Source organism: Polypterus senegalus, chromosome 16 (genome assembly GCF_016835505.1).
Source record: "Polypterus senegalus isolate Bchr_013 chromosome 16, ASM1683550v1, whole genome shotgun sequence".
Lineage (NCBI taxonomy): Eukaryota > Metazoa > Chordata > Cladistia > Polypteriformes > Polypteridae > Polypterus > Polypterus senegalus.
Genome location: NC_053169.1, coordinates 80,629,920 through 80,656,834, shown reverse-complemented (window position 1 = coordinate 80,656,834; position 26,915 = coordinate 80,629,920). Strand labels below are relative to the sequence as shown.

The window sequence follows — 26,915 nt, the reverse complement described above, 5'->3', positions numbered from 1 at the left end:
CTTTAGTCTGAGGCTCTCCTGAGTTGCTGAGTTTCTCACACTAACATGAAAAGTCAGCCCAGCAGTTCTGCAAAGAATTTCTGCAGCTTATACTCATGATCTCATTCTTTCTGGCATCACAGGTCATGGCCATAGGTGAAGAAAGGAATGTAGATCAACTGATGAACCAAGAGTTTTATCTTTAGACTCAGCTCCCACCTCACCACCACGGAGTGGTACAGTGCCCACAGAACAGCTGCCACTACTCCGATCTGCATATCATTCTCGCATTACCTTCTCAAATCACTTGTGTACATAGGTCCTAAGATACTTGAACTCTTCCATGATGGGCAGATGTCCACCACTAACCTGGAGAGAGCAATCCACTCTTTTCTGGGACAAATCATGGCCTCAGACTTGAAGGTGCTGACCCTTATCTCTGCTGCTTCACACAAAGTAGCAAATCATTTGAATACATACTTAGGTTCACTGTAAGATAAGACAAAGAGGACAACATCATCTGCATAAAGCAACAATGCTACTCATAGCCTCCCCAACAAGACGCCCTCATATCTTTGGCTGTGCCTTGATATCCTAACCATGAAAAGCCAAAACAGGAACAGTGATAAGATACAGCCTTAATGGAGTCCGACACCCACAGTTAACAAATGCATGTTTACACCAAGTATTCAGACACTGCTCTCACTACATTCCTAGTGAGAATGACCAGCACAAAAGAGCGACCCTGGTACTCCATATTAATGTAGCACCTTTCACAACACGGTCATATACTTTTTTCAAATCTACAAAACACACGTAGACTGGTTCATCATACTTTCATGCACCCTCCACAAACCGTCCCAGGGAGTTGCGCTAATCTACAGTTCCAAGGCCAGGATAGAATTCACATTGCTTCTCCTATATCTCAGGCTAAGCCATTGAATGGGGTCTCCCCATCAGCACCATGCCATGGTGTGGCCCTAATCTGGAAGGCTGAGCAGTATGATCAGTCTGTAGTTGGGACATCCTCTGATCACCATTCTTAAATATGGTGACCACACCAGTCCATAAAAATGTGTAACATAAATTCACAAACAGTAGTTTGCACAGAAATGATGAGGTATCATGTAACACTGCAGCAATGTCACTTATAAGTATTTGAAAATAAAAATGATCAAGTATCAACAAGTACTGGAACTGGAAGGCAAAATACTTAAAAATGACAAACATGATGTACCATCCAGGACATATTTCATTTCATTTTTCTGAAAAGTCAAATGTAGTTATGACGTGATATGGTAGAGGAATTAAAATCTGAAATGTCCAGACCGTGAGGTTCCATGCATAAATCTGCGATTTTAGCAGTAAAATATTGGAATCCCATATGTGCAAAAAAAACACGAAATTTTAAGAGTCATCATTTCTGTGAAGCAAACTCTTCTGAAATAATTTAGTTAAAAACAATTCAGCTTCAAGCATTTGATGACAGTGCCAGGATCCATATAGACATGGGGGATATGTTTGGCGTTATTGTACCCACAAACTCAACTGCCAGCACACAGGCTGAGATCACTCTGAAAGTGGTCAGGGATGCTAAAACGTGTAATTCCATTGTAACTGCTTTCCCAATATAGTATGTGCACAAGTCTCTGCCGAGTAAAATCTACTGAAACGATTTCACTCAAATTCAAGGCCCAGTTTTATTTTGGCAGTGTGATTCATTTGGGAGTTAACATTTGACATTGAAAATGATGTGTTAGGTATTCTGGAACACAATTTGAACAAGTAAATCTGTTGAGAACTGAAAGTCCATTTTTGACCCCATCAAAATGCTTTTCTTACAATTTCACAGTACTCTGCACAAATGACAAAACTACCACTACTTACTAGGTAAGAAGACTGAACAGTGCACAGCGATACAGGGTCATAATATAAACACATCCTAAGTGTTTATATCCTAACCCTAACCCTAACCCATCTTGCTCTCTTTACTTCTAGAACAACCTGAATGATGAAAGACCTGCAGTGTTCTCTTCCACGTTTCACACACCTGGCAGCCGGCGCACGTTCCCCGAGCACCGCATAACCCACCGGCCTCTCCCGAAGCACAACTCACAGCAAGATGGAGTCGGAGCATCTGTACAGAGAGATGGGCCTGGTGCTTTTTTACTAGACCTTCATAACTTCCCTGACTTGTCAAACGCAGATATAAATGGACAGAACCCCAATATTCAGGTAAAGCAGTTTCTGCAACTTTTTTGTATGAATTGTATTAGTAATTATCTCTGTTTTGCTGCTAGCCCTCACTACAATATGGATCTTGGGCTACTGCTATCATCTTAAGACTTATGCACTTACAAGTGCAAGAAAAAAGTAAGTGAAGTGAGTGATCTTTACAGGACATTCACTCCTAGGTGAAGTACCTACAGTCCAGACTTTTCTCCATATATAAGCAATTTGTCTTACAGTGAATTGACGAACACTCAGGGCATAAACAATGCTTTTGTAGCTTTCTCCCCCTTCATGCATCCCCAGAATCTGCTTCTACGGTCCTGTAACAAATGTTTAAATCAAAGCATGGTTCATACTAACTAATCTTTCTTGAGGAGAACAGATTTGTCAGTAACCAGGCTCTGAGTGTCTTTATTCAAAGAGAGAGGCACCTGAGCAATGCATACTTTCAATCCCACCTCCTTAATTAAAACACAATTTTCTAACTCACTTTTGGAAAAGTCATTAACACACATCACAGTTTAATAAATGGAGAGCAAAACACTAAATAAATCAAAAAAATTACATGAAAACAACCAAACCAGATTGAACGGAAATTGGAGATTACAAAGCAAGGAGGGGAACACAAAACAAAATTCAAAAAATAAGCAAGTGATGAAAGTAATTAACAATTAATATATTAAAGGGATTTGTTTCCTTTAAATTGACTTAAAAACATTTTCTCTATTTAAATATTTATTTAGGGTCATTTCATAGTTTTGTAAATCAGGTAAAACTCATATTAAAATTAGATTTTTGTTGTTATGGCTTATACTTTCAGTGAAGAGATGCATATCATTATCTCTGTCAGAGCTCTCATTTCTTGCTGGGCTGATGTTTCAAAATTGGCGGTTAGAATTTGCACCGCAGAATTCAGTCTTACTTTATGGGTGTCTTTGGCCACAGGTGACGATTGAGGTGGTTGATGGGCCAGAGCTGGAACCTGAAAAAGAGGTGCAGAAAGAGAGCAAGCCTAGCTGGTCATCCCCAGGCTGGAGAAGCTGGTGGCCAAGATCATCAAGTTCAGCACAGCAGCCTGACACTCAGCAGGACTACAACTATGAAGTGACAGCAGAAGACAGCAACTTTCTGAAGCCTGTTGGCACTTGGGACCATCACACAGGCTTGAGTCAGAAAAGCTTTGAGGCAAAGGGGCAGCAAGAGTATGGTAAGTGCTCAGAATCTCAAGGACACACACACACACACACACACACACATGTTCAGGGAAGGGAATTTCTCTACAGTAAAATATTGTCGGACAATGTGTGCAAAAACATCAGAATTACCATCTCTGTATAGCAACATCTACTGAACCAATCTTGCACATAAGTAAAGAAAAAGGCCTGAAGCATATTATGACAGTGGCTCTGAGTATGCCCGACCAGCTACCAAGCAGAAATCTCACTGGCATGTTGGAATTAGGTGGGTCACCCTACAAATCAGCAGAGTTATCCTGACTTGCAGGGAAAAACAGACACATTTTTGCTTGATTGGACCCTCTACACCACAGTCTAAAATTTCAAATCAAACAATTCCAATGTGATTAAAGAACACATTAGACTTTCATCGAAGGATATATGAATACATTTCAGTCACATTATGTTGAAATGACAAAACTTCATCTATATAGTCTCCCATTTCAATGTACCATAATGTTTGATACAATTGCTGTCCCAGGTGTTTGAGATTCCTCAGGTGGGTTTCATTGCTTCATAAGATAAATTGGCTTGCTTCTACCCTTTGGAGACTGTAGTTGCTATTGTTCAACATGAGGACAAGAGCTGTGCCAATGAAAGTCAAAGGCACCATCATGAGGCTTTAAAAAAAAATAATAAAGCCATTTGAGACATCAGTAAAACCTTAGGATGACCTAAATCAACTGTCTGGAATTTCATTAAGAAGAAAGAACCCACTGGTGAGCTCAGTAATCACACAGGGACTGGTAGGTCAAGGTAGACCTCCACCACTGGCTACAGAAGAATCCTCACTATGGTAAAGAAAAAGCTCAAACGCCTGTCTGACGGATCAGAAAGTCTTTAGGGGAGGAGATGTAGAAGTGTCAGAGACGACTATGTGCAGAAGACGTCATGAACAGAAATACATAGGCCACACTGCAAGATGAAAACCACTAGTTAGCCACAAAAACAGAATGGCCAGATTACAGGTTGTGAAAAAGGACTTAAAACAGCCTACAGAATTCTGGGAAAAGGTCTTTTGGACAAACAAGACAAAGATGAACGTTAATGAAAGTGATGGCAAGAGCAAACTGTGGAGATGAAAAGGTTTTGCCCAAGATTCAAAACAGAGCACCTCATCTGTTAAACATGGTGGTGAGGATGTAATGACTTGTGCATGTATGGCTGCCACAGCTCCTGACATACTTCTCTAAATTAATGATGAAAATGCTGATGGCAGTGACAATGAATTCTGAGGTGTGTAGAAACATCACATCTGCCCAAGTTCAGTAAATGCCGGCAAACGTCTTCCTACAACAAGATAATGATCTAAATATACTGCTGAGTAAACACATGAGTTTTTCCAAGGCTAAAAAATGGAAAATTCTTGAATGGCCAAGCCACTCACCCAATTTAAATCCAACTGAGCAGGCCTTCCATATGCTGAAGATAAAACTTATGTGGACAAGCCCCCAAAACAAGCAGGAGCTCAAGATTGCTGCATTAGAGGTTTGGCAGAGCATCACCAAAGAAGAAGATCCTTAGCACCTGGTGATGTCTATGGATTGCAGAATTCAAGCAATCGTTGCATGAAAGGGATATGCGAAAAAGTATTAAATATGACAGCTATAATAGACTTGCCATTGCTGTGTCCAAACATTACGGTGTCGTGAAATGGTGTAGACCATGTAGAAAAAGTGTTGTCATTTCTACATGGTGATAACAAAAAGTCTTTAAATGAAACTGTGCAATGTGTGCTTTAATCACATATGAATTGTTTGATTTGTGATTTTACACTGTGGAGCAGAGGAGTAAATCCAGTAAAAATGTGTCTTTGTCCCAAACATAAGGCTCTCCTTGCAAACACAATACGGACAGGTCTAGGAATGGAGGATACCCTTTGCCCTCCACCTCATTTACAGTAGAGTGCAGCTTCTTCTTAGCGCCTTTGGATGAAAACTCTAAAAAGTGGGGAGCATAACTGGTTCCAACAGTCACCATATTTGCAAAATGTCTCCTTATGATAAGCAGTACAAAATAAAATGTGAAAGCATAATTTTTAGTAAAAACATAGACATAAATAAGAAAAATCTATGATTACAATATAATTAGCTTCAATTAAACACTGAATTCCTGTTAAGGACAAACCAGACATGCATACCGAAGTCTTGTGGCTAAAAATAATAAAATACAAGTTGTGGACAGAGAGCAACACAGATGATTGACGACACTCTTCGATAGACACAGCGTGTAGCCAACCACAAGATGTGAAATCCTGAAGGAAAATATCGCCTCTGCTTCTGTGACTTGTTGGCTGCTCTCCCAAAAGCAACCTTAGCATCAACATTGAAGTTTATTAGCTAGCTCTCATGGAACACTTTATCGCTTCCAGCGCCAATCAAATTTTTTTTTTTTACTTAAGCTGTTTTGTAGCAGTTCTAATTATTGAAACAGAAAGGTTTAAGAGCTGTAAAAAGAGGGGGGAAAAAGAACAGTAATGCATGTAAGACAAAACAAATCTACTTTGCTGGCCAATAAAATCTTACCACCATGCCGATGCCTGCCACACTTGTCTTCAAACAGCGCCACTCTGAGGCCAAAAGGGAAATTCTTCATTGGTCAATCTGTGTTTTATAAAGCACCATTCTCAGTAACTACAATCACAAAGCAAACATACTACAATAGAAAAAGAAATCAAGACACCAAGATCATGTTTACCAGGCAAGTTCACTGAGGCATTGCTGTCACATGTAGAGAGTACAGACGAATTTTTACTTGCATTTCCTAATCAAAATGCAACATGTCACCACTGTCTGGCACCATGATTTGTGAGTATAATGACCTGACCTTGAAACCTTCTGTCTTAGTCACCTGAAAAATCCCAGAGCATATTTATACCAGTCGCTAGTATCCAAAATGCCTTGACTGGACTGCAACACAGACTTAGGTCCACCTGCTTTTTTATCTCCAAACGACCTCCCCAATTGTGAAGACTGTGAGCCAAGGAATTGGTGTGTTAGAACAGGTTTATAAGGAACTGCGAAAAAGTGTTGACGTCTAAAGGTTCAGTAAGACTGTTATCAAAATCCAGGGGCCTAAACGAGAAGAGAAACTTGTCCATGCCTTTATCTCCTCAAGGCTGGACTACTGCAATGGACTTTTTGCGGGAATTCATACCAAGGACATACAAAAGCTTCAATATATCCAAAATAGTGCTGCAAGAATCCTACTAAGAGTAAGGAAATTCGAACATATTACTCCCATCCTCAAATCACTTCATTGGCTCCCTGTTTCCTTCCGGATTGAGTACAAAATTCTTCTACTGACCCACAGATGTATCTACGGCCAGGCACCTTCTTACCTTCAGGATCTGATTCACTTACAAACTTCCAATCGGATCCTCAGATCATCTGGCAGCATGCAGCTTCAGACTCTTCTTACTAAGCTCCGTACTATGGGGGGTCGAGCTTTTTGCTCTGCTGCCCCACAGCTCTGGAATCAGCTCCCTGTTGAACTGAGAAATACACAAAACCTGGACATTTTTAAAGCAAATTTGAAGACTTTTTTATTTAGGAAAGCATATAATTGCTGTGATTGTTGATTTAATCTAGTCTTTTAAACTTTTAAATTTTGTGGTTATTGCTTTTGTTGTAGCACTTTGAGATCTTATCAATGAAAAGTGCGTTATAAATAAAATCTATTATTATTATTATTATTATTAAGTGTAGTTGAGACGTTGAATGCAATGAATCATTAACCAGAAAACAGAAGACTATAAGGCTACATTCATACTACTATGTTTTAGCATTGTTTATGAAAGTACTGTATCTCCATCCACACTAAAATGAACGAAAACACATATCACATAGATAGGCATACGCACATCAGCTGAAAGAGACTTAGTCAGCCACGGGATTTATTGAAAAACTGCAGTGACTTGTAAATGTGCCCTTTCTGTACATATGCTGCATTCAAACTGTACAAAATACAGTCTAGATGGATACAGGTAAACAATGCAACCAGCGCCAGGAAAACAACGCTTTGATGTCTGCTGTGCTGGCATGTTCATTGTGATCAATCAGGAAATAAGAAGTTGTAATGAGGCAGAATCCAATCAGAGAAGGGCTGTGTAATAGACATAAACAAATCAGAGCACGATTAGAGTCTAAGATTTTTACCCATCCATATTGCAATGCTGATCCAGCTTTTACAGAAGCTCTGGAGAGCATTTTCAAAACCCTTCAGTTTTGGGGATTAAAAAGGCTGAGAAAGAGACTAATGTTGGCGCTTTTAAATGACATGGACACATGTGTGGGTTGGTCAAGGATTCTGGCCCTAATCCTAGAAAAAGAGATTCAGTGCTACACTGAGTTTTATAGCGCAGCTTTCGTGATGTGGCATGTAGTGCACCCTGAAAAACAGCCATTAGCAGCAGTACAGCATGTCCTAGCAATTTACTAATAAGCTAGAAAAGCTGAAACTACAAAATGACAAACTTGAAATTATTCAACTAATATACTTACATTTTTCTTTAACTAAATTATTATATATTATTATGTGTAGAAGTGCACCTGATTGTTATTGCTGGAGGCTTGGAAACATTTAAGTCTTTACAGACTTTACCAAAACCACATCCCTTTTACAAGGACAGCCCTGCCTGTGGGTTAAATGTGCCTTCCTTAAACCATGAAGATTTTGAGGCAGTCTGTTAATTAGTATATCAAGAGCATCATCATAAAGGCACATGGGGCTTATAGCATCCACTCCACAGGACAATATAAAAAAGTATAATTTTAAATCTGGACCAGGTTTATATGATCTTTCTATCTGCCTCTTTGTCACACAGATTACATGGATGGAGAAGGAGACTGGAGTGCCTGGTCAGTGTGCAGTGTCACTTGCGGAAATGGCAATCAGAAGCGCACCCGTTCTTGTGGCTACGCTTGCACGGCCACCGAATCCCGGACCTGCGATATGCCTAGTTGTCCTGGTTAGTGGGAAAACTCTTTCTGAGTTATTTGTGTTTCCTAAAGAGACTATACATATGTGGAAACAGAACTGATAACATACCAGAGAAAGCTGGTGATATGACCCAACAGACATAAGTTTCCAAAAGTGTGCTCAATTCGGTTTTTTCCTTTGATTTTATTTTTTTGTTCTATCACTAGCTAAACCTAAAAAAAAAAATGATGTCTTATGTTTCAAACAAAAATGAAAGGTAAATTATGCAGTCTATTGTATTAGTGATCATTCTAAGGGCGCCACTACTAGTATGAAGCAATCTAGACAAGAACAGATCATTCAGTCCAACAAAGCTTGCCAGTCCTATCCACTTAATTCTTCGAAAATAACATTAAGTCGAGTTTTTAAAGTCCCCACAGTCTTATTGTCTACCACACTACTTAGTAGATTGATTTCATAAAAGGATGGGCCTATATTTTATTTTACAAGTCAGCCTGATTACTTTTAATACTGTTAAATATACATTTATTTAAATTTTAAAAAACACACCCACACAAACACATTTGACAAGTCCAGTTATACTAATGTAAACAGGGTTATCATCTGAATGATTTTTGTTAAAATCATCCAGCCCTGCAGAAAAGCTTGCATTACTTGTGCCACATGTCATTTATCTAGTCATATGCTCAGAGTGGGCAAAACATTAGTACTTTTACATAATGAATTCTGGAAAGATCAGAGTAGTGCATGAGCAGGAAAAGCATTTACTTGGGATTGTGCTTTTGAATTGAAGACAGGATGCTTGATCAGAGAATATGGGGGTGAGACAGCTCTTCAGTGCAAAAGCATAATAGACACCTATTGTATTAGAAGCTTTGTTATATCCATTCTCCAAAAAAATATGAGGTTACATTTTGTCTCAGAAATCACTACAAATCACATAAGGAAAGTAACATATAAAAGATACATTTTTGGACTATATATTTCTGTAATAGAAATCTGGAAATCTTTACTTTTTTTGGAATTAAAACATTTTCAAAATGGTTTTAGATATTGTAGGATCACAACCTGTAAAAGACTTTCACTAGTCCAATGGAGCTGAACCGTTAAACCCAAAAGCCCTTTTATTAGTGGTGTCACCACCCCCAGTTTAACCCCTTCTCACCAGAAATAACGAATACTGGATCATACTTGAATACCATATACTAAATCACATAACAAACTATGTAGCAGATTATGTACAAGTCATAAACACAAAAAATGCATTGCAAAAGAAAAAAATACAGAGAAGTAAGAAATGGGTAGGAGTCCTAAAAGGAAAACCCAGTTTAATGTAATAAACATCATTCTAGTTGATGTGTGCAAAAGTATGCTCACCCCCCCAATAACAGTTGCCCAAAAAGCATAATATGAGGCCCAGTCTGGAGTTAGATAGGTTGAGAGTGTCAAAGGTTATTTTATAATAGAGATGTGGAAGATGGTGGAGTCATAATGGGTTTTGTGATCATCAGGAGAAGTGACTTCTGGGTCATAACAGGCTATATGCAGACAGAATACTTCCCTGGACTCTCCATGTCCCCTCCTGTGAACTCTTTAGTTTAGCCCAGGGGTGGCGAACTCCAACAGTGGCTGCAGGTTTTCATTCTTATCATCTTCTTAATTAGTGACCAGTATTTGCTGCTGATTACATCTTTTAATTAACTTGACTCGGGCCCCATAGTTGTTTCTTTTTCTTTAATTAGCAGCCAAACAATAATGAGACACAAAACAAGCCACCACATTGCCAGTTCCCGTGTGCCCATCACATAATATCTGAAACTAAAGAGACATGATGGTCTTGGTAAGGTTGATCTCTCAGGTCACCAAAACATCCTGACGGTGCTTTTAGAAAGAACAGAAAAACAACAGTGTACTGTGGCAGAATGAGAGCAGCAACAAGCCATGGAATTAAATAACGGGTTTAATTAACAGCCAGAATTGGCTTTTCATTAAGAAAATGATTGGAGTGAAATTGGTTGGAATTTGAAGCCCCAGTTTAGCTTGTCATCTGTTAGCTCGTTTCTCATTTCTGCTTGGCTGTCATTTAATGAAGAAAGGAATCAATTCAGAGGGCTGAACTCTTCTAACAGGGCTATTAAAGTGATGAGGATAAAGTTAATTTGCAGGGAAAACTGGTCACTGATTAGGAAAAGGGTTAGAATGAAAACCTGTAGCCACTGCAGCACTCCTGGCCTGGAGTTCGCCACCTCTGGTTTAGCCTTTGTAGGTGCGGTATAAGAAAAATGGCCGTGACAACATTAAATACAGAAACACACAAATAATGATAACACCTTGTATTTCTCAGTCCATCCACCAGTATGAAGCACATCTGTCCTAGTATTACAGTATTCCCTCCTACAACTACCACACTCCACATGCCACAGCTTCTAGTGACCATTCAGAAAATGTTCTGCTCATCCACCAGTTCAATAGCCCCTTCCCTACCATCTGTAATGTGGCATCAAGAGTAATGTATATGGCTCCACTCCATGACATCTTCCTCACAGGAGATGGGGACAAGAGGTGTTTTGAGTTCAGATTTTTTTCCCCTATTTTCATAATTAACCAAAAAATTATTGCATCCTCTCCTTGACTTCCATGAACCTATAGAAATACCAAACCCCAGCTCTCAGTTAATAAAATAATTTACCTCAATACAAACAAGGTCATATAAACCAAAAGGTACGAAAGTAGCTTATTATAAGATAGTAGAAATTGAACCTCATCCTGAGGCACTTCATGGTTTTTCTTAAATGTAAGCAGTGACATTCCATTAATGCACAAGTCATCTGCAATTTTAATGGTGCTAGCAGTATTTCTGAATGCAGGTGTTATCATGTTGCTTCACTGGGAACAAAGTTTGTTGACTATGTTTTGTTGCTTAGTGGCAGTCAGTGCTTCACGTGGTATCCCAGTAACCACACTATCAATCGTGCATCACTTCCTTGTGCTGCTGAATGCTAAACACAATACAATACAATACAATACAGTTTATTTTTGTATAGCCCAAAATCACACAGGAAGTGCCGCAATGGGCTTTAACAGGCCCTGCCTTTTGACAGCCCCCCAGCCTTGACTCTCTGAGAAGACAAGGAAAAACTCCCAATAAAAACCTTGTAGGGAAAAATGGAAGAAACCTCGGGAAAGGCAGTTCAAAGAGAGACCCTTTCCAGGTAGGTTGGCGTGCAGTGGGTGTCAAAAGTAGGGGTCAATACAATACAATATACAGAACAGAACAATTCCTTAAGACAGCATAATAATAAAAATTTTAGAATTACGGTTTAACAGTAGATGATATGACATAATTAGTTTTTAAACACCCAAACTCACCAATATATACTGAATGTTGGTTGGGCAAAGTTACCTTGAGGCACTCTAAGCTTCACAGGGTACTCACTTTTTGGATTTTGGAGCATTTCCGATTTTTGAATTTCAGATGAGGGAAACTCAACCTTTTGTACATATTTTACTTGAGAACTTGTCACAGCACCCTGCGTCTGCACTCAATGAGAAGCACTATACAAAAATAAACTGAATTGAACTGGAGACAGTACTGAGCTCAATAGACTGCTACCTTCAAAGGTCAGATTTATCCAAGCAGTCTAGGACACTTAAACTGCTGTGAATTGCTTGGTAAATAAGCATATACTTCATCAAATATGGTTTATTTTTACACTCTTTAGAGCCTAGACTTATGTTTTTTTGCACAATATTAGGAATTGAAGACACATTCAGGACCGCTGCCACTGAAGTCAGCCTCCTTGCTGGAACAGATGACTTCAATGCTACAGAGCTGTTTGGAGTTGGTAAGACATTGCATGATTTAATCCATATACAAACAAGTGTATCAAAGCATAGCATGAGTGATTATGATTTAAATTCATAAGTATGATTAATTATAATAGCACTCTTCATTAAAGTGTTCTTTATGCTAAGCAGTTCATGTGGCATAACAGCTTCTACAGCTTAATAGCACTGCTAGAAAGATAGTAAATTAGGACTATGATATGCACTTCTATGATGAAATAACTAAACAGTTTTGTGAAGATCTATTGGAATCACTGGTCATGGAAAACAGGAATGGTCTCAGTTTGACAACTGCTACACAGCCAGTGTGCAACAAAAAATGAGGACAGTTGTTTCTACTGGATTAGAGGACATATTCTTTAACATAAATTTGCATTTTGAGTACTAAGACAGGAACAGGAAATAATGCAGTATGTGTTGTAAACAGGGCACAATGTAAGAGAATAGGCACAAGAATGAGAAAGATAATGTAAACCATGTGGTGTACAAAAGATACTAGTGCCAGAGAACAATGCAATGCACTATGGGAATAGAAAATGGCACATTAAGGCCATTTTTTTAAACTTTTCCAGCAATTTTCAGTTGCATACCTCATTTACATAATCTTACCGAGTAAGAGGCAGTTGTGGTGCGCTTCTGCAACGAGCAGTCGTGTAGTTTGTTATACATAGCGACAAGTCAGACTGGTCGGCTATGTCCCATACAAAATCAAAATGTTTGATGTTGTCACAAGTGAGAGTTGACAACCAATGCGCACTTACCGTTAAGTACAATGCACATTAGGCAGTTATGAGGTATAAGGACCTCAACAGAAATGTCAGAAAAATGGGCATGCTTGAGATATTTTGGAAATGTGAGACTGTTGGAAAGTCGTCATGGAGACGTATCATTTGTCATGCAAATGCTTGTCCTGTAATCCAACAATCTGACATCCTCATGCGACAAGATCGGCAACTGCAGCTGTCAAGTCTGACATCTTCCTCGACTAAAAGTAATGTAATGTGCCACTGACTATATACATCTTTTGATTTTTTTTTTCCTGCTCATCTACATTCAGGACCACAATGAGCCAGTGCCTGGCTCATGACTTTGTGCAAGGTAGAAGCCAACGCTAACAAAGACAACAAACACTCCATTACTGAATATATCAATGCTTACTTATTTCAAACCAAATCACCTCTGTAGGTGCAAAAATCAAAGGACATGGAGGGAAAACTCACTCAAACACAGGGTGCAAAAGCAGAGCTTGGTCTAAGATTCTGCAGCTGTGAGGCACTAAGTTAACTACTATACGATTAAGCTGCTGTCATTACAATGTATTTACTAGTCTAAATTAATATTACGATAAATCTGAATAAAAGTTTATTGAAAACATTGTAAAACTGCAATTATTAAAAATATCTTAAATAAAATTAATTTACGGTTTTAATTTAGAGTTTGGCTTTGAAGACATCCTATAAAATGCATGTTAAGCATAATATCTTATTTCATAATCTTTAAAGTGCTCCACCTAGAGGATGTAAAGGACAGGGTATCTAGAGAAGCATGTCAAACTGAAAATGTCATTATAAAGTTTGAGCAGCTGTCGAGGCAAGTTAGCTACTGCGGTCACCCGACTCCTAGTATTGTGTGGCCAATAACATTTTTATTGTGTCCTCTTGCATTTTAGACACTGACAGCTGTGAGAGATGGATGAACTGCAAAAGTGAATTCCTGAAGAAGTATATGCTTAAAGTAGCCAACGACCTTCCCAGCTGTCCTTGCACCTACCCTACTGAGGTGGCTTATAGCACAGCTGATATCTATGACAAAGGTATGAGAAAAGACTTCCGGTGGAAGGATGCTAGTGGGCCAAAAGAGAAGCTGGAGATATACAAGCCGACAGCTCGCTATTGCATTCGCTCCATGCTAACCCTCGAGAGCACCACGTTGGCTGCTCAACACTGTTGCTATGATGACAACATGAAGCTCATCACTCGAGGGAAGGGAGCTGGCACTCCTAACCTCATCAGCACCGAATTTTCTGCTGATCTGCATTACAAAGTGGACATACTTCCATGGATAATCTGCAAAGGGGACTGGAGCCGTTACAATGAAGTCAGACCCCCAAACAATGGACAAAAATGTTTTGAAAATCCATTGGATGAAGACTTCAATAAACAGTTTCAGGAAGCTAGAGAGTTTTAGAAGCAGACATCACCCTTCTGTGAATGGCAGTCATAGACCCATCACATCACCTTTACATTTGTTTAGAGGAACAACAGACTGAGCTCATTATCTAACTGTATCTGTTGTGGTTGGGAGTTCTGGCCTGCTCAAGGTGTCTCTGGAATGCATGGAAATCCTCCATCATGGCCATTTCACAGTTTTGAAAAAGAAAATTTGAAAGCTGTTTAGACAGTCATCTAAACGTACTTGTCGTGGAAAAAATGTGACTGTGACATTCAGGTGTTTTACAAAGACAGTCAGAGAGAGATCATTCATAAGCTGCTTTTTGAATCTGTACCTTCACAATCCCCTTGGCCTGACACAAAGAAAGATGGAAGAAAGTATTGTGCTTTAAAATGGCAATCCTTTATTACATGTGGGAAATAAAATATAGACAAAATTCATACTAACAGGTTAAAACGAAACAACCCCCTCAACCTACTATTGTGTCTTTTCCATCCCATTCATATTGAAGAAAGCAAAGGGGTGCTGCATTAGGCTTGAGTACAATATGTTGTAACAGGGACCCCTCGGCAGTGGCACTGGGAGCCCTCCCTGGAGGGTAAACTTCAGTTCATTTACTGAGGGTCCAAGCCTCTTGAAAGCTTCTTTATTTAGCATGGACTAAATTACCAAGATCAAGAATATTCAATGGAGAATCCTATTTTTTTTTCTGGTCTCTACAATTCTTATTGATGTTCAAATAAAGTCTGCATTATTTTTGTAAAGTATTTATTAAGAGGTACCAGCATCCTTCACATTGGGTGTTTTACTCTGTGATCACTAGTCATTGTACATCAGGAGCGTTCTTTGTATAAACACATAACCAGAGGCTTGTCTGCAACAGTGAACGCTTTAATAAAAATCATAGCTCGGCCACTTCTGTGTGTTTATTACTTTGTCTTACCTGTAGGCAGGTTAAAAACTGAATCCCTGATCAGATGACCTCTCATCTCTTACTGTTGTCAGTGCAAATCATTCTTCGACTGATATGTCACATATCACTATAGTGAAATGTCTAGGAAATATTTATGGAAAACCTTCCAGGACCCATAGTGGGAACCTCCTGACTGAAACACATAGTCCCCGGCCTTATCGGCTTCATGCAAGAGGCTGAGAAACTTGAGGCACTGTCTTGGTTATGTCTGAACCTGTTACAACAAAAACAAATCTGAAAGTATGAAAACTATCAGAATACATTTACCTAATACAGTTAATCAGTTTCATTACATTCAGTCAATTTAAAGTTACTTTACTGATATGAGTTGTAATTGTTGTTAGAGATGCTAGTGAAGTCAAGTAGATTTGTCTTTTTCCAATACAGGGACCTTTCAAACCTTTACAAAAGCAGTGGACAGAACATTTTACACAAATATAATTTCTGATTGTCTGCATCATGCAGGAATTTGAAGAAACGTTAAATCAGCTTTTATTGAAATTTGCGCATTTAATCACTTAATGATGCTGACACATTGCATTAATACATTTGAGATAAAAATGCTCTGCTGCTGCTATTTGTTTAAACTTTTCACCATGTTTGTCTCTGACTGCAAAATTAGCAGGGTAAAAGTACAACTGTGAATGCAGAAAATAAATTTTTAGTGACATGCAGCACTTCATGATTTTGCATGCATGAAGCATGTTGTCAACCAGTTGGAAGCAGTCTGGTGGTGTGTGGTTGCTAAAAAAATTCTAAACAACATCCCTGAATGCCTTCAACCTGCTTTTCATTGATGATGCGTCTGACTTGTGGACCAATAAAAATGTCTTCCTTCATACTGGCATGAGTTGTTTGTGGAAACATCCATTTCAAACACTGAATTTTTTCTCATTCGTTGTTTATCAGTTTCACAGTACAAGTTTTCATCCCTTGGTTGGGATGACAAGTACTGTAGTTTATGCACCACAATTTTTTACTCTAGAACCAAATATTAACAGAGCAGTCAGTTCTTTTTAATGTAATGCATGGCAGTTCGATTCACAAAAGAAACAACAGGACTTGGTATATCCAAGCTGCATTCCTACAAGTAGTGCCATTACTTTTAGTTCACTACAAATGTTCCAGAATTAATTATTGCACTGCATATGTATACTTAAAATATGAGATGAAATGACAAAAATAGGAAATAGCAATAAAATGGTACTGTACGTGAGAGGAAAATGTAAAGGTAATTTTTGTTATCAGTAGGCCAAATCCCATAAAATCTATGTAAAAATATTCAAGAAAGCAAAACCTTCATTGTCCAGAGTTACTGTAAAGTTTAAACTTAATTTTATTCATGAGTTACAATCAAAATACTAATCAACAGGCCTACTACAGAGTATCCCTAATACTTTCTGTGGTTGTGGTGAAGCTGCTCTGTTTTGGTTCAACAAATATTGCAATTCCCACTGTTTGCAACCTTCGTCTTAACCTTAAATAATTAATCAATGTAATAATAATTACTTAAAGGAATAAAGACTAAATAAACAAGAAAAATGACTGAACTTAATTACCAAAAAACTCTAAAGATAAATGAGTAGAAAAAAAACAAACTAAATGCTAAAGAAATACGCAAAAAAATACATAATAAAAACTTTCCTACATAAAATCGAATTTGTGATAATTCTACAAATAGAGAAAAGAATATAATCAAGCCAATAAATCAGAAAAATTAAATGGAACATGACTAACAAAAATCTAGTTTGAAGCAACTATATGTTAGTAACACTGAATCTCTCAGTGAGAATTGAGAGCCGCTTTTTATCAGAACCTCAGGTGGCTGCCAAAATTAGCAATACACAAAAGGAATTGGCAGCAATGCCCCCGCCCTCTTTGACTCAAATCTAATTAGACACCAATTGGCAAGAAAACGAAACTTAAGGAAGGGGTGACAATGGTGAAAAATGGCTGAGCCCACACTTATACATGAAAGAACATTTGTGTTAAGGAAGGAAATTGAAAGAAAAAAACAAAATCAACCTAGGATACAACTCCATCATACACAATTAACTATACATATTCACAATGGGCCAATTTAGAGTCAGTAAGATTGCATTTGGATCGCAGAAAGAATCAGGAGTCTCTTTAGTAAAGAGTCACATGTAAGCTCCACATTTTTGTTAAATCCTTATATTTATTAATTTAAACTACTTGTTTTGGATATTAGTGCAACAGTTATTTCATTTTCATTTCCGCCACTGCCATTTTGTGGTTCCATTCACATGATGCACTGTATGGTTGCCGGGAGCGTGGTCTGATAATGTTATCAATACAATGATATTTAAGCCAGCAGCATGCAACAATTGTAATTCAAGTTTTTGAATCTCTAACCATTCCAAGTGGTTTAGGTTTTTTGATGTTCAATGATATCTCATTGCTGATCTTGTTACTGTGTTTTTCTGAATTCAATTTTTGTTTAAAAGTTTGGCTTTGACAAAAGATAGGACTGATCTTCTGATTTTGACAATCACATGTATTTACTCTCATTCCATCATATGACCTGTGCTAATTTTACCATTGTGGTACTACTTCTAATCTTGGCAGTACACACAGTGGTGAGCTAAATTATTACTCAAGTGCCGACTATGTGCATGTGTGTATATCAGGAATTGTTTCATATTGTCTGTCCCTAGCTGCTGAAGTCACTTAATGTCAAGATCAGAACTCAAATTTATGTCCTGACATTTGCATGAACAGCAAGCTGTGATGCTATTGCCTCACCGTGATGCTGATACATAGTTTAGATAGATATGGGGCAAGACTCTCAAATAAGACTCTCAATAAGTTTTAAGTATAAAGCACAATTAACAATATATCAGCAAGTTTACCATGGGGGAAAAAAAAAAAAAAAACAAATACAAAAAGGATTTTTTTTTTCTCTTATAAGATTTTTGGTCTTACCTTCCGGTTGTTTGTTTAGTTTGTTTTCCAGATGTTTTCCTGTATGTTTCGGGTGCAAGTCTCGCGCGTAACATACCATTTTTACCAACCGTTTTTTTTTTTTTTTAAAGATGGCACAGACGCTAAACGCAGTCACAGGTGCCTGGGAAGATTAAACGACAGCTATAGGGGGAGTCCAAGTTGTATTAGTAGTGTACGTGTACCGTAATGTTTAAGTTGGTTTAATAGTAACCTCGAGGTTAGGTATAAATGTTTTGTTGTTTATTGTTTTACTAGCCAAAGCCCACCGTAGCATACGGCGGTGTAAGAATAGGAATGGAAAACAGTGAGAAAGGAATTCAGTATAACAAAGGCTTAGGAAACCACCGTCACAGTATAACGAAAATAGCAAGGAGCGAAACCAATGCCAATGGTCGAGAGAGTACCTTCCTGTAGCAGGCTACGGAAAACATAGACATATATAGATAGACGCTGCTTTCACTGTGTTGCCCAGTCAACACGATAAATCAGCGCGTCCGCCTTATTGCGAGTGGTAAAAGTGCCATTTAAACTAATACAGGTAGACGTGGAAACCGGGTTTTCTGATGAAAAAACAATAACGTTTTAAACAGTATCGTTTACATACAACAGATTTTGGCGAATCGTTTACATGCAATTATTTATATCCATTTATGCACTAATAATGGCAATTATTAAATAATAATAATAATTATTATTATTATTAAATAATTCCTCCCGTATAAGTAACATTTCTCGAACTGCTTTCTTCCATCTCCGAAACATTTCTAGAATTCGCCCTGTTGTTATGCAACAAAGTATTAAGGTATTGGTTAATGCCCGAGTCACCTCACGTATAGATTACTGTAATGCTATTGTCATCCCACAAAAACTTATCCATCGCTAACAATTTATTTAAAATTCTGCTGCCAGGATAATAACCTGCTGTTCTAAATCCACTGAACATACTACACCTATTCTCTCTCAACTTCACTGGCTCCCTGTTAACTACAGAATACAATACTATATACCGCTCCTAACATTTAAAGCTCTCCACAACCTCACTGATCTCCTACAGACTGACACTCGTTTCGCTCACAGGGATTCTCATCTGCCGCTGTATTTTCTTTACCACACATCAAACTCTGTGCTATGGGAGCTCGAGTGTCTCTCATAGTGCTCCACAACTCGGGAATTCTCTTCTCTCTCATATACATCAGCTTGATTCAATAACACATTTTAAAACGACCCTCAAAACTTATCTTTTCAAACTGGCATACCAATTGTGAATTTTGCACTGTTACTGCCAGTTATCTTTGTTTGCTTGCTAATTATTGCTGTTTGATCGAGAGCGACAGTGGACGCAGAAGTAGGATTAGAGATGGTGGGCGGGGCTCTGTCGTGCATATCCCATGGTCTTACAGTTGGCAGGCGGGCTTTGGCTGGCGTGGCTCTCTGTCTTGCTTGCTCTTAGTTAGAGTTGACTGGCGTGGCTCTCTGTCTTGCGTGCGCTCTCTGTCTTGCTTGCCCTTAGTTAGAGTTGGCGGGCGGGGCTCTGTCGAGCGTATCTCATGGTCTTAGAGTTGAAGGGCGGGGCTCTCTGTCTTGTGCACGCTCACTGTCTTGCTTGCGCTCACTGTCTTGCGTGCCCTTAGTGAATTATATATATAGACTAGCAAAATACCCGCGCTTCGCAGCGGAGAAGTAGTGTGTTAAAGAAGCAATGAAAAAGAAAAGGAAACATTTTGAAAATAACGTAACATGATTGTCAATTTAATTGTTTTGCCACTGTTGTGAGTGATGAGTGTTATTGTCATATATATATATATATATATATATTTACACACACACACATAAACATATATATATATACATATCTATACATATACACATATATATATACATATATATATATATCTACATATATACACATACATATGCATACACACATAAATACATACACACATACATACACACACATATATACACACAAATACATATATATATACATACACACACACATATATAAACATATATATATACATATATATCTACATATATACACACACAGCTATTTCGTATCAGTGCAATACGCTGCTTGTTAAAACGGATGACTCCCGCTCTTACGTGCAAGTCTGCGTGGATATTATGAATCGTATTTGTTCAAGTTCTATTTAAATTTTAAATAGAAGGAATTTTTATTTAGTCGACAGAAATATCTTTGGTAGGAATGGTAAAAACAGACAGGAATATTATTCGTGAATAAATCAACTCAAACCTTAAACAACTTATAATATTTTGCTCTCCATAAAAATATATCCTGTCCAAATTATACGTTAGAAATAAAGTAAACGTTAAAAGAACAAACATTCAAATTTCTTTACTCTTATGTAATTTTATATAAAAAATAAACTTAGATTTTAAATATCCCAAAAGATTTTGCTCTCCATAAAAATATATCCTGTCAAAATTATACAAATTCAAATATGAACATGCTGCATAACAAAACCTGGAAATATAAATAAAATGTGTTCCTTTCAGCAATAACAAATCAAATCATTCAGTTGTCTTTGCTCATATGTCATTTTAGAGCTGGACGCCTGGCATCTTTTTTTGGCCACAGGTTCGTTTCTGTTTGCTGTGAGGTTCTGTGTTGTGGAGATTCTCAGGATGGATTGAAGGTGCTCATCAGTGAGGCGACTCCTGTGTGCTGTTTTGTTAGTCTTTATCACTGGAAAGAGCTTCTCACACAGATATGTGCTACCAAACATGCACAAGGTTCGAGCCGCATGTAGACGGACTTTTTTTGTTCTTCAAAGTCACCAAAGCGCCGTGCAAACTCAGTGCGCAGTGCGCTCAGTTTATCAGCAAAGTGCGTATTTAAGAACACCGTAGTGACGACTTGGTTTAACATTACTTGGCAACAGGGAAAGTGGGGCAAGTTGTACTGGTGCATTTGTGTCTCCCATAAAAGCAGCTTCACTTGAAATCACTTTGTGATTGTGCACGGGTAAAAACGTCTGCTGAAGTGTCAGATTCTTATTTAATTATGCTGATTTCTGTATCTTCTGCATTGCATTCAGGTTACCCTGATGTTATGTCTCATAGTGCCGTCTTAGATTAAATTCTGTAATTTGCGGTAAGTGCGGCAAGGCAGCTGAAGCGCTGCATTATGGGATCTGTAGTTTATTGTGTTACCAGCTCTTCATATACCCGGGCTTTAATAACAATAATACAGTATATAAAATGATCTCGGGCGGATATAATTACACGCGGGCGGATGTGGCCCGCGGCCCTTGAGTTTGACACATATGGACTAAATAGAACTTGAAAAGATATATTTTTTCAAATGTGATCGCGCAATTCAGATAGAGTTGACGCCGCACTACAGCCTGCATCCTCCCCTCGCTCTTACTTTTTTACCGTTCATCTAATGAAAACACTGAGTATGGCTTTACCAAAACAATCATTGATGGCGAATAAAGTATCCATTATTCGAGTATGTAGATCAGGATATATATATATAAAATAACGTAACATGACTGTCAATATACAGTATTTGTTTTGTGAGTGTTGCTGTCATCAAGGATTTGATTATCATTATTTCTTTCAATCAGGTTCGTATTTGTAGGATGTGTTGTGTTCAAGTTACATTCCGTGTTTGTCAATCATTGTAAAGATGACAGGTTTCATTCATCGATTCGTTTCTTACTGCATCAATAAACAGCTCGTCTTCTTCTTTATCTGAGACCTGACACACTGCATGCACGGGTTTTTTACACTGTCTTCCTTTAGCGGGACATTGACTTTTTCCAACGTGTGCTTTGTTTCCGCAGTAGCTGGATTTATGAATATGCTTGTATGTATTAGACGCTTCATATTTTTTGCTGCCTTTTCAATTGTGTAATTCGGTTTTTGTTCAGCGCTCTTTGGAACTGTTGCCATTTATCTGTGCACTGCGTCAGTTCACGTGAGCCACTCGGTGTACATGCATCAAAGGTTCCCAGCTGTGCTGGTGCCATCTCGTGCTATGTCCGTGGCTATATTTAATGTTACCTTAGTCCTGGCACTTAAAACTTTCTCTCGCAGTTTCGCTGAGTTTGTGCCAAACACCACCCTGACCATCTCATCTTCCTCTCCATAAACACAGTCCTTCACCCGTGAATATTTAGTGGGAGTTTGCTATTGGATTGCCGCTGACGGACGGCCTTATATGGGCAGGCACTAAATTACAAACGCCAGCGGCAGCCTGTCTATGAACTTAATTTAAAGTGTAGGTTTACATCGTGCTTTGTTTCTGAAGTAGCAGAACTCATAAATATGGTTGTATATGTCACTTGCTCGCTTCTTATTGTTTCGCTGCCTTCTCAATTATATAATGCATGTTTTCTTCAGCGCTTTTTGAGGTCTTCCTGGTTTTCTATGTACTGCGTGATTACGTGGGAGGCGTGATGATGTCACACGAAACTCCGCCCCCACGGCGTTGAAGCTCATCTCCATTACAGTAAATGGAGAAAAACTGCTTCCAGTTATGACCATTAAGCGTAGAATTTCGATATAAAACCTGCCCAACTTTTGTAAGGAAGCTGTAAGGAATGAACCTGCCAAATTTCAGCCTTCCACCCACACGGGAAGTTGGAGAATTAGTGACGAGTCAGTGAGTGAGCGAGTCAGTGAGTGAGCGAGTGAGTGAGTGAGGGCTTTGCCTTTTATTAGTATAGATTATGTGTATGTTGTTGTCCACTATTTTGATTTGTACTTGCAGTGTACGATTTTCCCGGCAAGACTTAAATGGTATCTCCCTATGATTAGGTAAGCTGACCCTGGCAATGGAAAAGGCTTTATAAGTACTGTTGTGGCCGCAAGAGGAAAAAAAAAAAAGGAGAAGGAAAGGATCGCTTGGAGAGAATTAAGAGGGCTGACTTTGTTAGCCAAGCCAAAGATAAGTCTTTTCTCTCAACTGACTACTCAGGCTAATGCAATACAATCATTACTACAATGGAGATTCAATGGCTTTCCTATCACACCCTACTTACAAGCCAGATTTACCATATTCTGAAAGTGCTCAGTCTCATAGTGGAGGTGTTCTGCTGTTGTGGAGCCTTTTCATCTCATTTAACAGCGCATGTTGCAACTTACTACACCTTCAATTACTATTTTCAAGAGTACTTATTTTGTTGAAGCATGCTGGTATCAGATGTAAGGTTTCTATCTTAAACAATCAAGTCCTGCAAAAGTACATCCTTTTAGTGTAATTCAACAAATTGTAAGACATGCTGTCCTTCTGCATTCTGCAACAATAAACCCCACCCCCCCCCCCCCCCAACAAGAAATCACCATGCATGCATATAAATAAATATATAAATATATACATGGGCAAACTACAGTTAGTGGTAAGCAAGTCTTACGCAGACACCAGGCACTGCCTTGGCTTGGATTTAACATTACTTACGGTTCGTCAAATTGTGGCCTGGCCACGCAGGCAGCGAAACAGTATGCGTGCATGTAAAACGGAGTCATTTTCACTGGGACCACACGGAGAAAGCGTTACTCTGAAGAGTGTGTAATTGTACCCTACAGCACTGAAAATAGCTACTGGAGACAAAACGGGCTCCTAAAGCGAGACATGAGCACAGGACAACTAGCAATTTCCTTGTAACAATGAGCACTCTGTTAGCTCACCAACCACTGCACTCTCTCACGTTCACTTCTCTCCTCTCCATCTCTTACTGCAGCTGTAATTTTCATTATAATGCTTGCAGCATGTGTTAAAATGTTCAAATCAAGGGGCTACACAGGTCAACAAAAAGTAAAGCAAAACTGGAATGTTTCATAATAAGGATGCAAACACTTAGGCTTAATTCTGAAGGGGAGACACATGTGTAAGAAATCTTCATTAGGGTAGAAGGAGTTACCCATAACTGTAAACAAGTGGGCTACATGAAAGAGAAACAAGGTAAAAAAATGTGCGGGAGCTATCGTAAATGCACAGTGGTAATTAACAGCATCTTCCATGGTGCCATTTTGAACTTTGGCAAGATGCTGATCCTCCGCATGGCCTCTCATTTTAAACTGCAATTAGAACAATATCAAGAAAATGATCCTTAAAGCAAAGTAGAATATAATTAGCTTTTCAGATAGAAAGTCAAGTGTAGTTCCTGGAAGTTATAATTGCCCCGAATGCTAATTTAGGTAAGACTGACATGATCTCAGAGTTAAATATGTGGCTCAGATATCAGCATGGGATGAAGGCACACAAGTTTACAGGAAACTGGGGAGGCTTTTGGATGTGTTGATTTGAAATAAGGAGCCCTGACATTTTGGAACGGCACAAGCACAGGTTAGCTTCTGGGTAGATGAAAATGACAATAAACCATTCCTTACAGTTCATAAAATGCTCAGTAATATTAAACAAAACATATAGAAAGATAAACCCTGATTATAAATGCTTACAACAATAAACAACTAGAAACACCAAGGATAGTCCCAATAAGTCTAAATATTGCTTATTTCAAGGCTGGCATTACTTAAATTAAATGACTATAACCATTGTGCTAAACAGTCGTATATAGATTTGGCATTATTACAGTCGCATAACTGAATATGAATGTATTATACTGTAAATGGAAACACTTTATTAAGAAAAGATCAAAAAAAAGAGTACTGGAGTCAGTTCTGTAACATAGATTTTAAATAACAAAAGACATCCATGATTGGGAGAAAAGTAATATTTTAGAAAATATCTGGCCTAAACCATAAAGCTAAAGAGTTGAGACATGATATACAGAAGCAACAGTAAACAACTTTATGATAACATAAAAGTTTGGTAATTGGATATTTTAATTCTCAAAACATACAATGAGAAAAATGAAATAAATTATGCATGTTTAAGAACAGGAATTCATGTAAGTATTTAATCATTGATTTTATACATATTAACAAGAAAATTGATAGCCTTTCTTGAATTGACAAAGTAATGATCAACAGAAGTCATAATACTGACTTACTAAATAAATTTATCTTCAAAAAGGCAAACTATGAATGAAATAAAGAAACAAACAGTGATACAGTTCTAGATGTTTGGGAAAGCAGACTAGCAATGGGGTAGATTTAAAACCAAACTTCATTAAATTCAAGACATCTCCATATAATATCAAGCAGTAGGACAACTAATCCTCACACACAATTAGAATGAAACTAAATTTAAAATATGTAAAGTAATACTAATATTAATGGCAATTCTCATAAACACAACAGAAACCATTTTAAGTGAAAACAACAATGCTAGAAGGAAGCTAGAGACAAAACAGGGTAAATAGCACACTCAAGCCCTGAAAGGTTCTTCAGTAATCTAAAAGCAAGAAAACAGTCAAGAATAGGTGGCACTAATTAAAATCTAAAAATAATCCATCCATTTTAGAATCCAGTTTTCATCCAGTGTCAGGGGGAATTCAAAGCCAAACCTCTTATTATCTGATATTCATGGTGGCTCTAAAATCAGTACTGACCCCTACTCTCTCTTCTGTTTCTTTTTCCGGTTTCTTTGTGGTGGCGGCCTGCGCCACCACCACCTACTCAAAGCATCATGATGCTCCAACAATGATGGACTGAAAGCCAGAAGTCTACGTGACCATCATCATCAGGTCCTTCCATGAAAATATGATGATTTATGTCAGGTAGAATGCCCAGAGGGGACTGGGCGGTCTCTTGGTCTGGAACCCCTACAGATTTTATTTTTTTCTCCAGCTTTTGGAGTTTTTTTTGTTTTTTCTGTCCACCCTGGCCATCGGACCTTACTCTTATTCTATGTTAATTAATGTTGACTTATGTTTATCTTTTATTGTGTCTTCTATTTCTCTATTCATTTTGTAAAGCACTTTGAGCTACATTTTTTTGTATGAATATGTGCTATATAAATAAATGTTGATTGATTGATTGATTGATTGATTGATACAAGACTGGAGTCAGTGCTGCATGGGATGTGAGTTCATCAGAGCTTAGAATTGGCAGCTAAGATATTTGATAAGTTCCTGCTGTTTCTAAGAAAAGATAAAGATATTATAAAAATGCGACAACACATACATCACATTATACTGGAAACTGATCCCGCTGGTGATGTAAAAGTGTAGCACTAACCGCTGGGCCATCAAGGCGACCATATTAAAAACAACAATAGAAACAATGAAATCGTAAAAATATATATGAACTTTTCAGGAATGCCAGGATGTACAGAGAATATTTACCTCATAATAAATGAAGATTAAAAAAATTCTAAAATTAATAAAATAGAAAATGACTGCATAGCATAATATTCAGGCAACTGATTTAATAGTTGGAGCATTTTATACTTTGTTACTTACTTAATCTAAGTGTCAGTCATTTTTGTAATGAGTAGCAGACTACATTAAATATGTGCTTTTCAATGGTTCTTTACAATGTCATGTCATTAAAAATGGAGGCTTGTGGTAGCTCAATAGCTTTCACATACAGCAGAATTCAGCTGATATAAAAATGGCTCAAATTAATGTGTGCTAGTTGTGAAGGGTCTGTGAATAACTGCTGTTCTTTCTTTTCTTAAATATAACATTTTTTGA

At 38.0% G+C, this 26,915-nt stretch overlaps 1 protein-coding gene across 1 annotated transcript in view; it reads left to right on the top strand.

Annotated features, from left to right (window-relative positions):
* ism1 (isthmin 1) overlaps positions 1-15,320 on the top strand; it is a 73,968-nt gene extending 58,648 nt beyond the window's left edge. Inside the window, exons 2-6 of the mRNA XM_039738341.1 lie at positions 1,978-2,214; positions 3,157-3,418; positions 8,272-8,415; positions 12,143-12,232; positions 13,903-15,320. Coding sequence (XP_039594275.1) covers positions 1,978-2,214; positions 3,157-3,418; positions 8,272-8,415; positions 12,143-12,232; positions 13,903-14,420 — 1,251 coding nt within the window. The 3' untranslated portion in view covers positions 14,421-15,320. The remainder of the gene's footprint in view (positions 1-1,977; positions 2,215-3,156; positions 3,419-8,271; positions 8,416-12,142; positions 12,233-13,902) is intronic.
* The last annotated feature ends 11,595 nt before the right edge of the window (positions 15,321-26,915 follow it).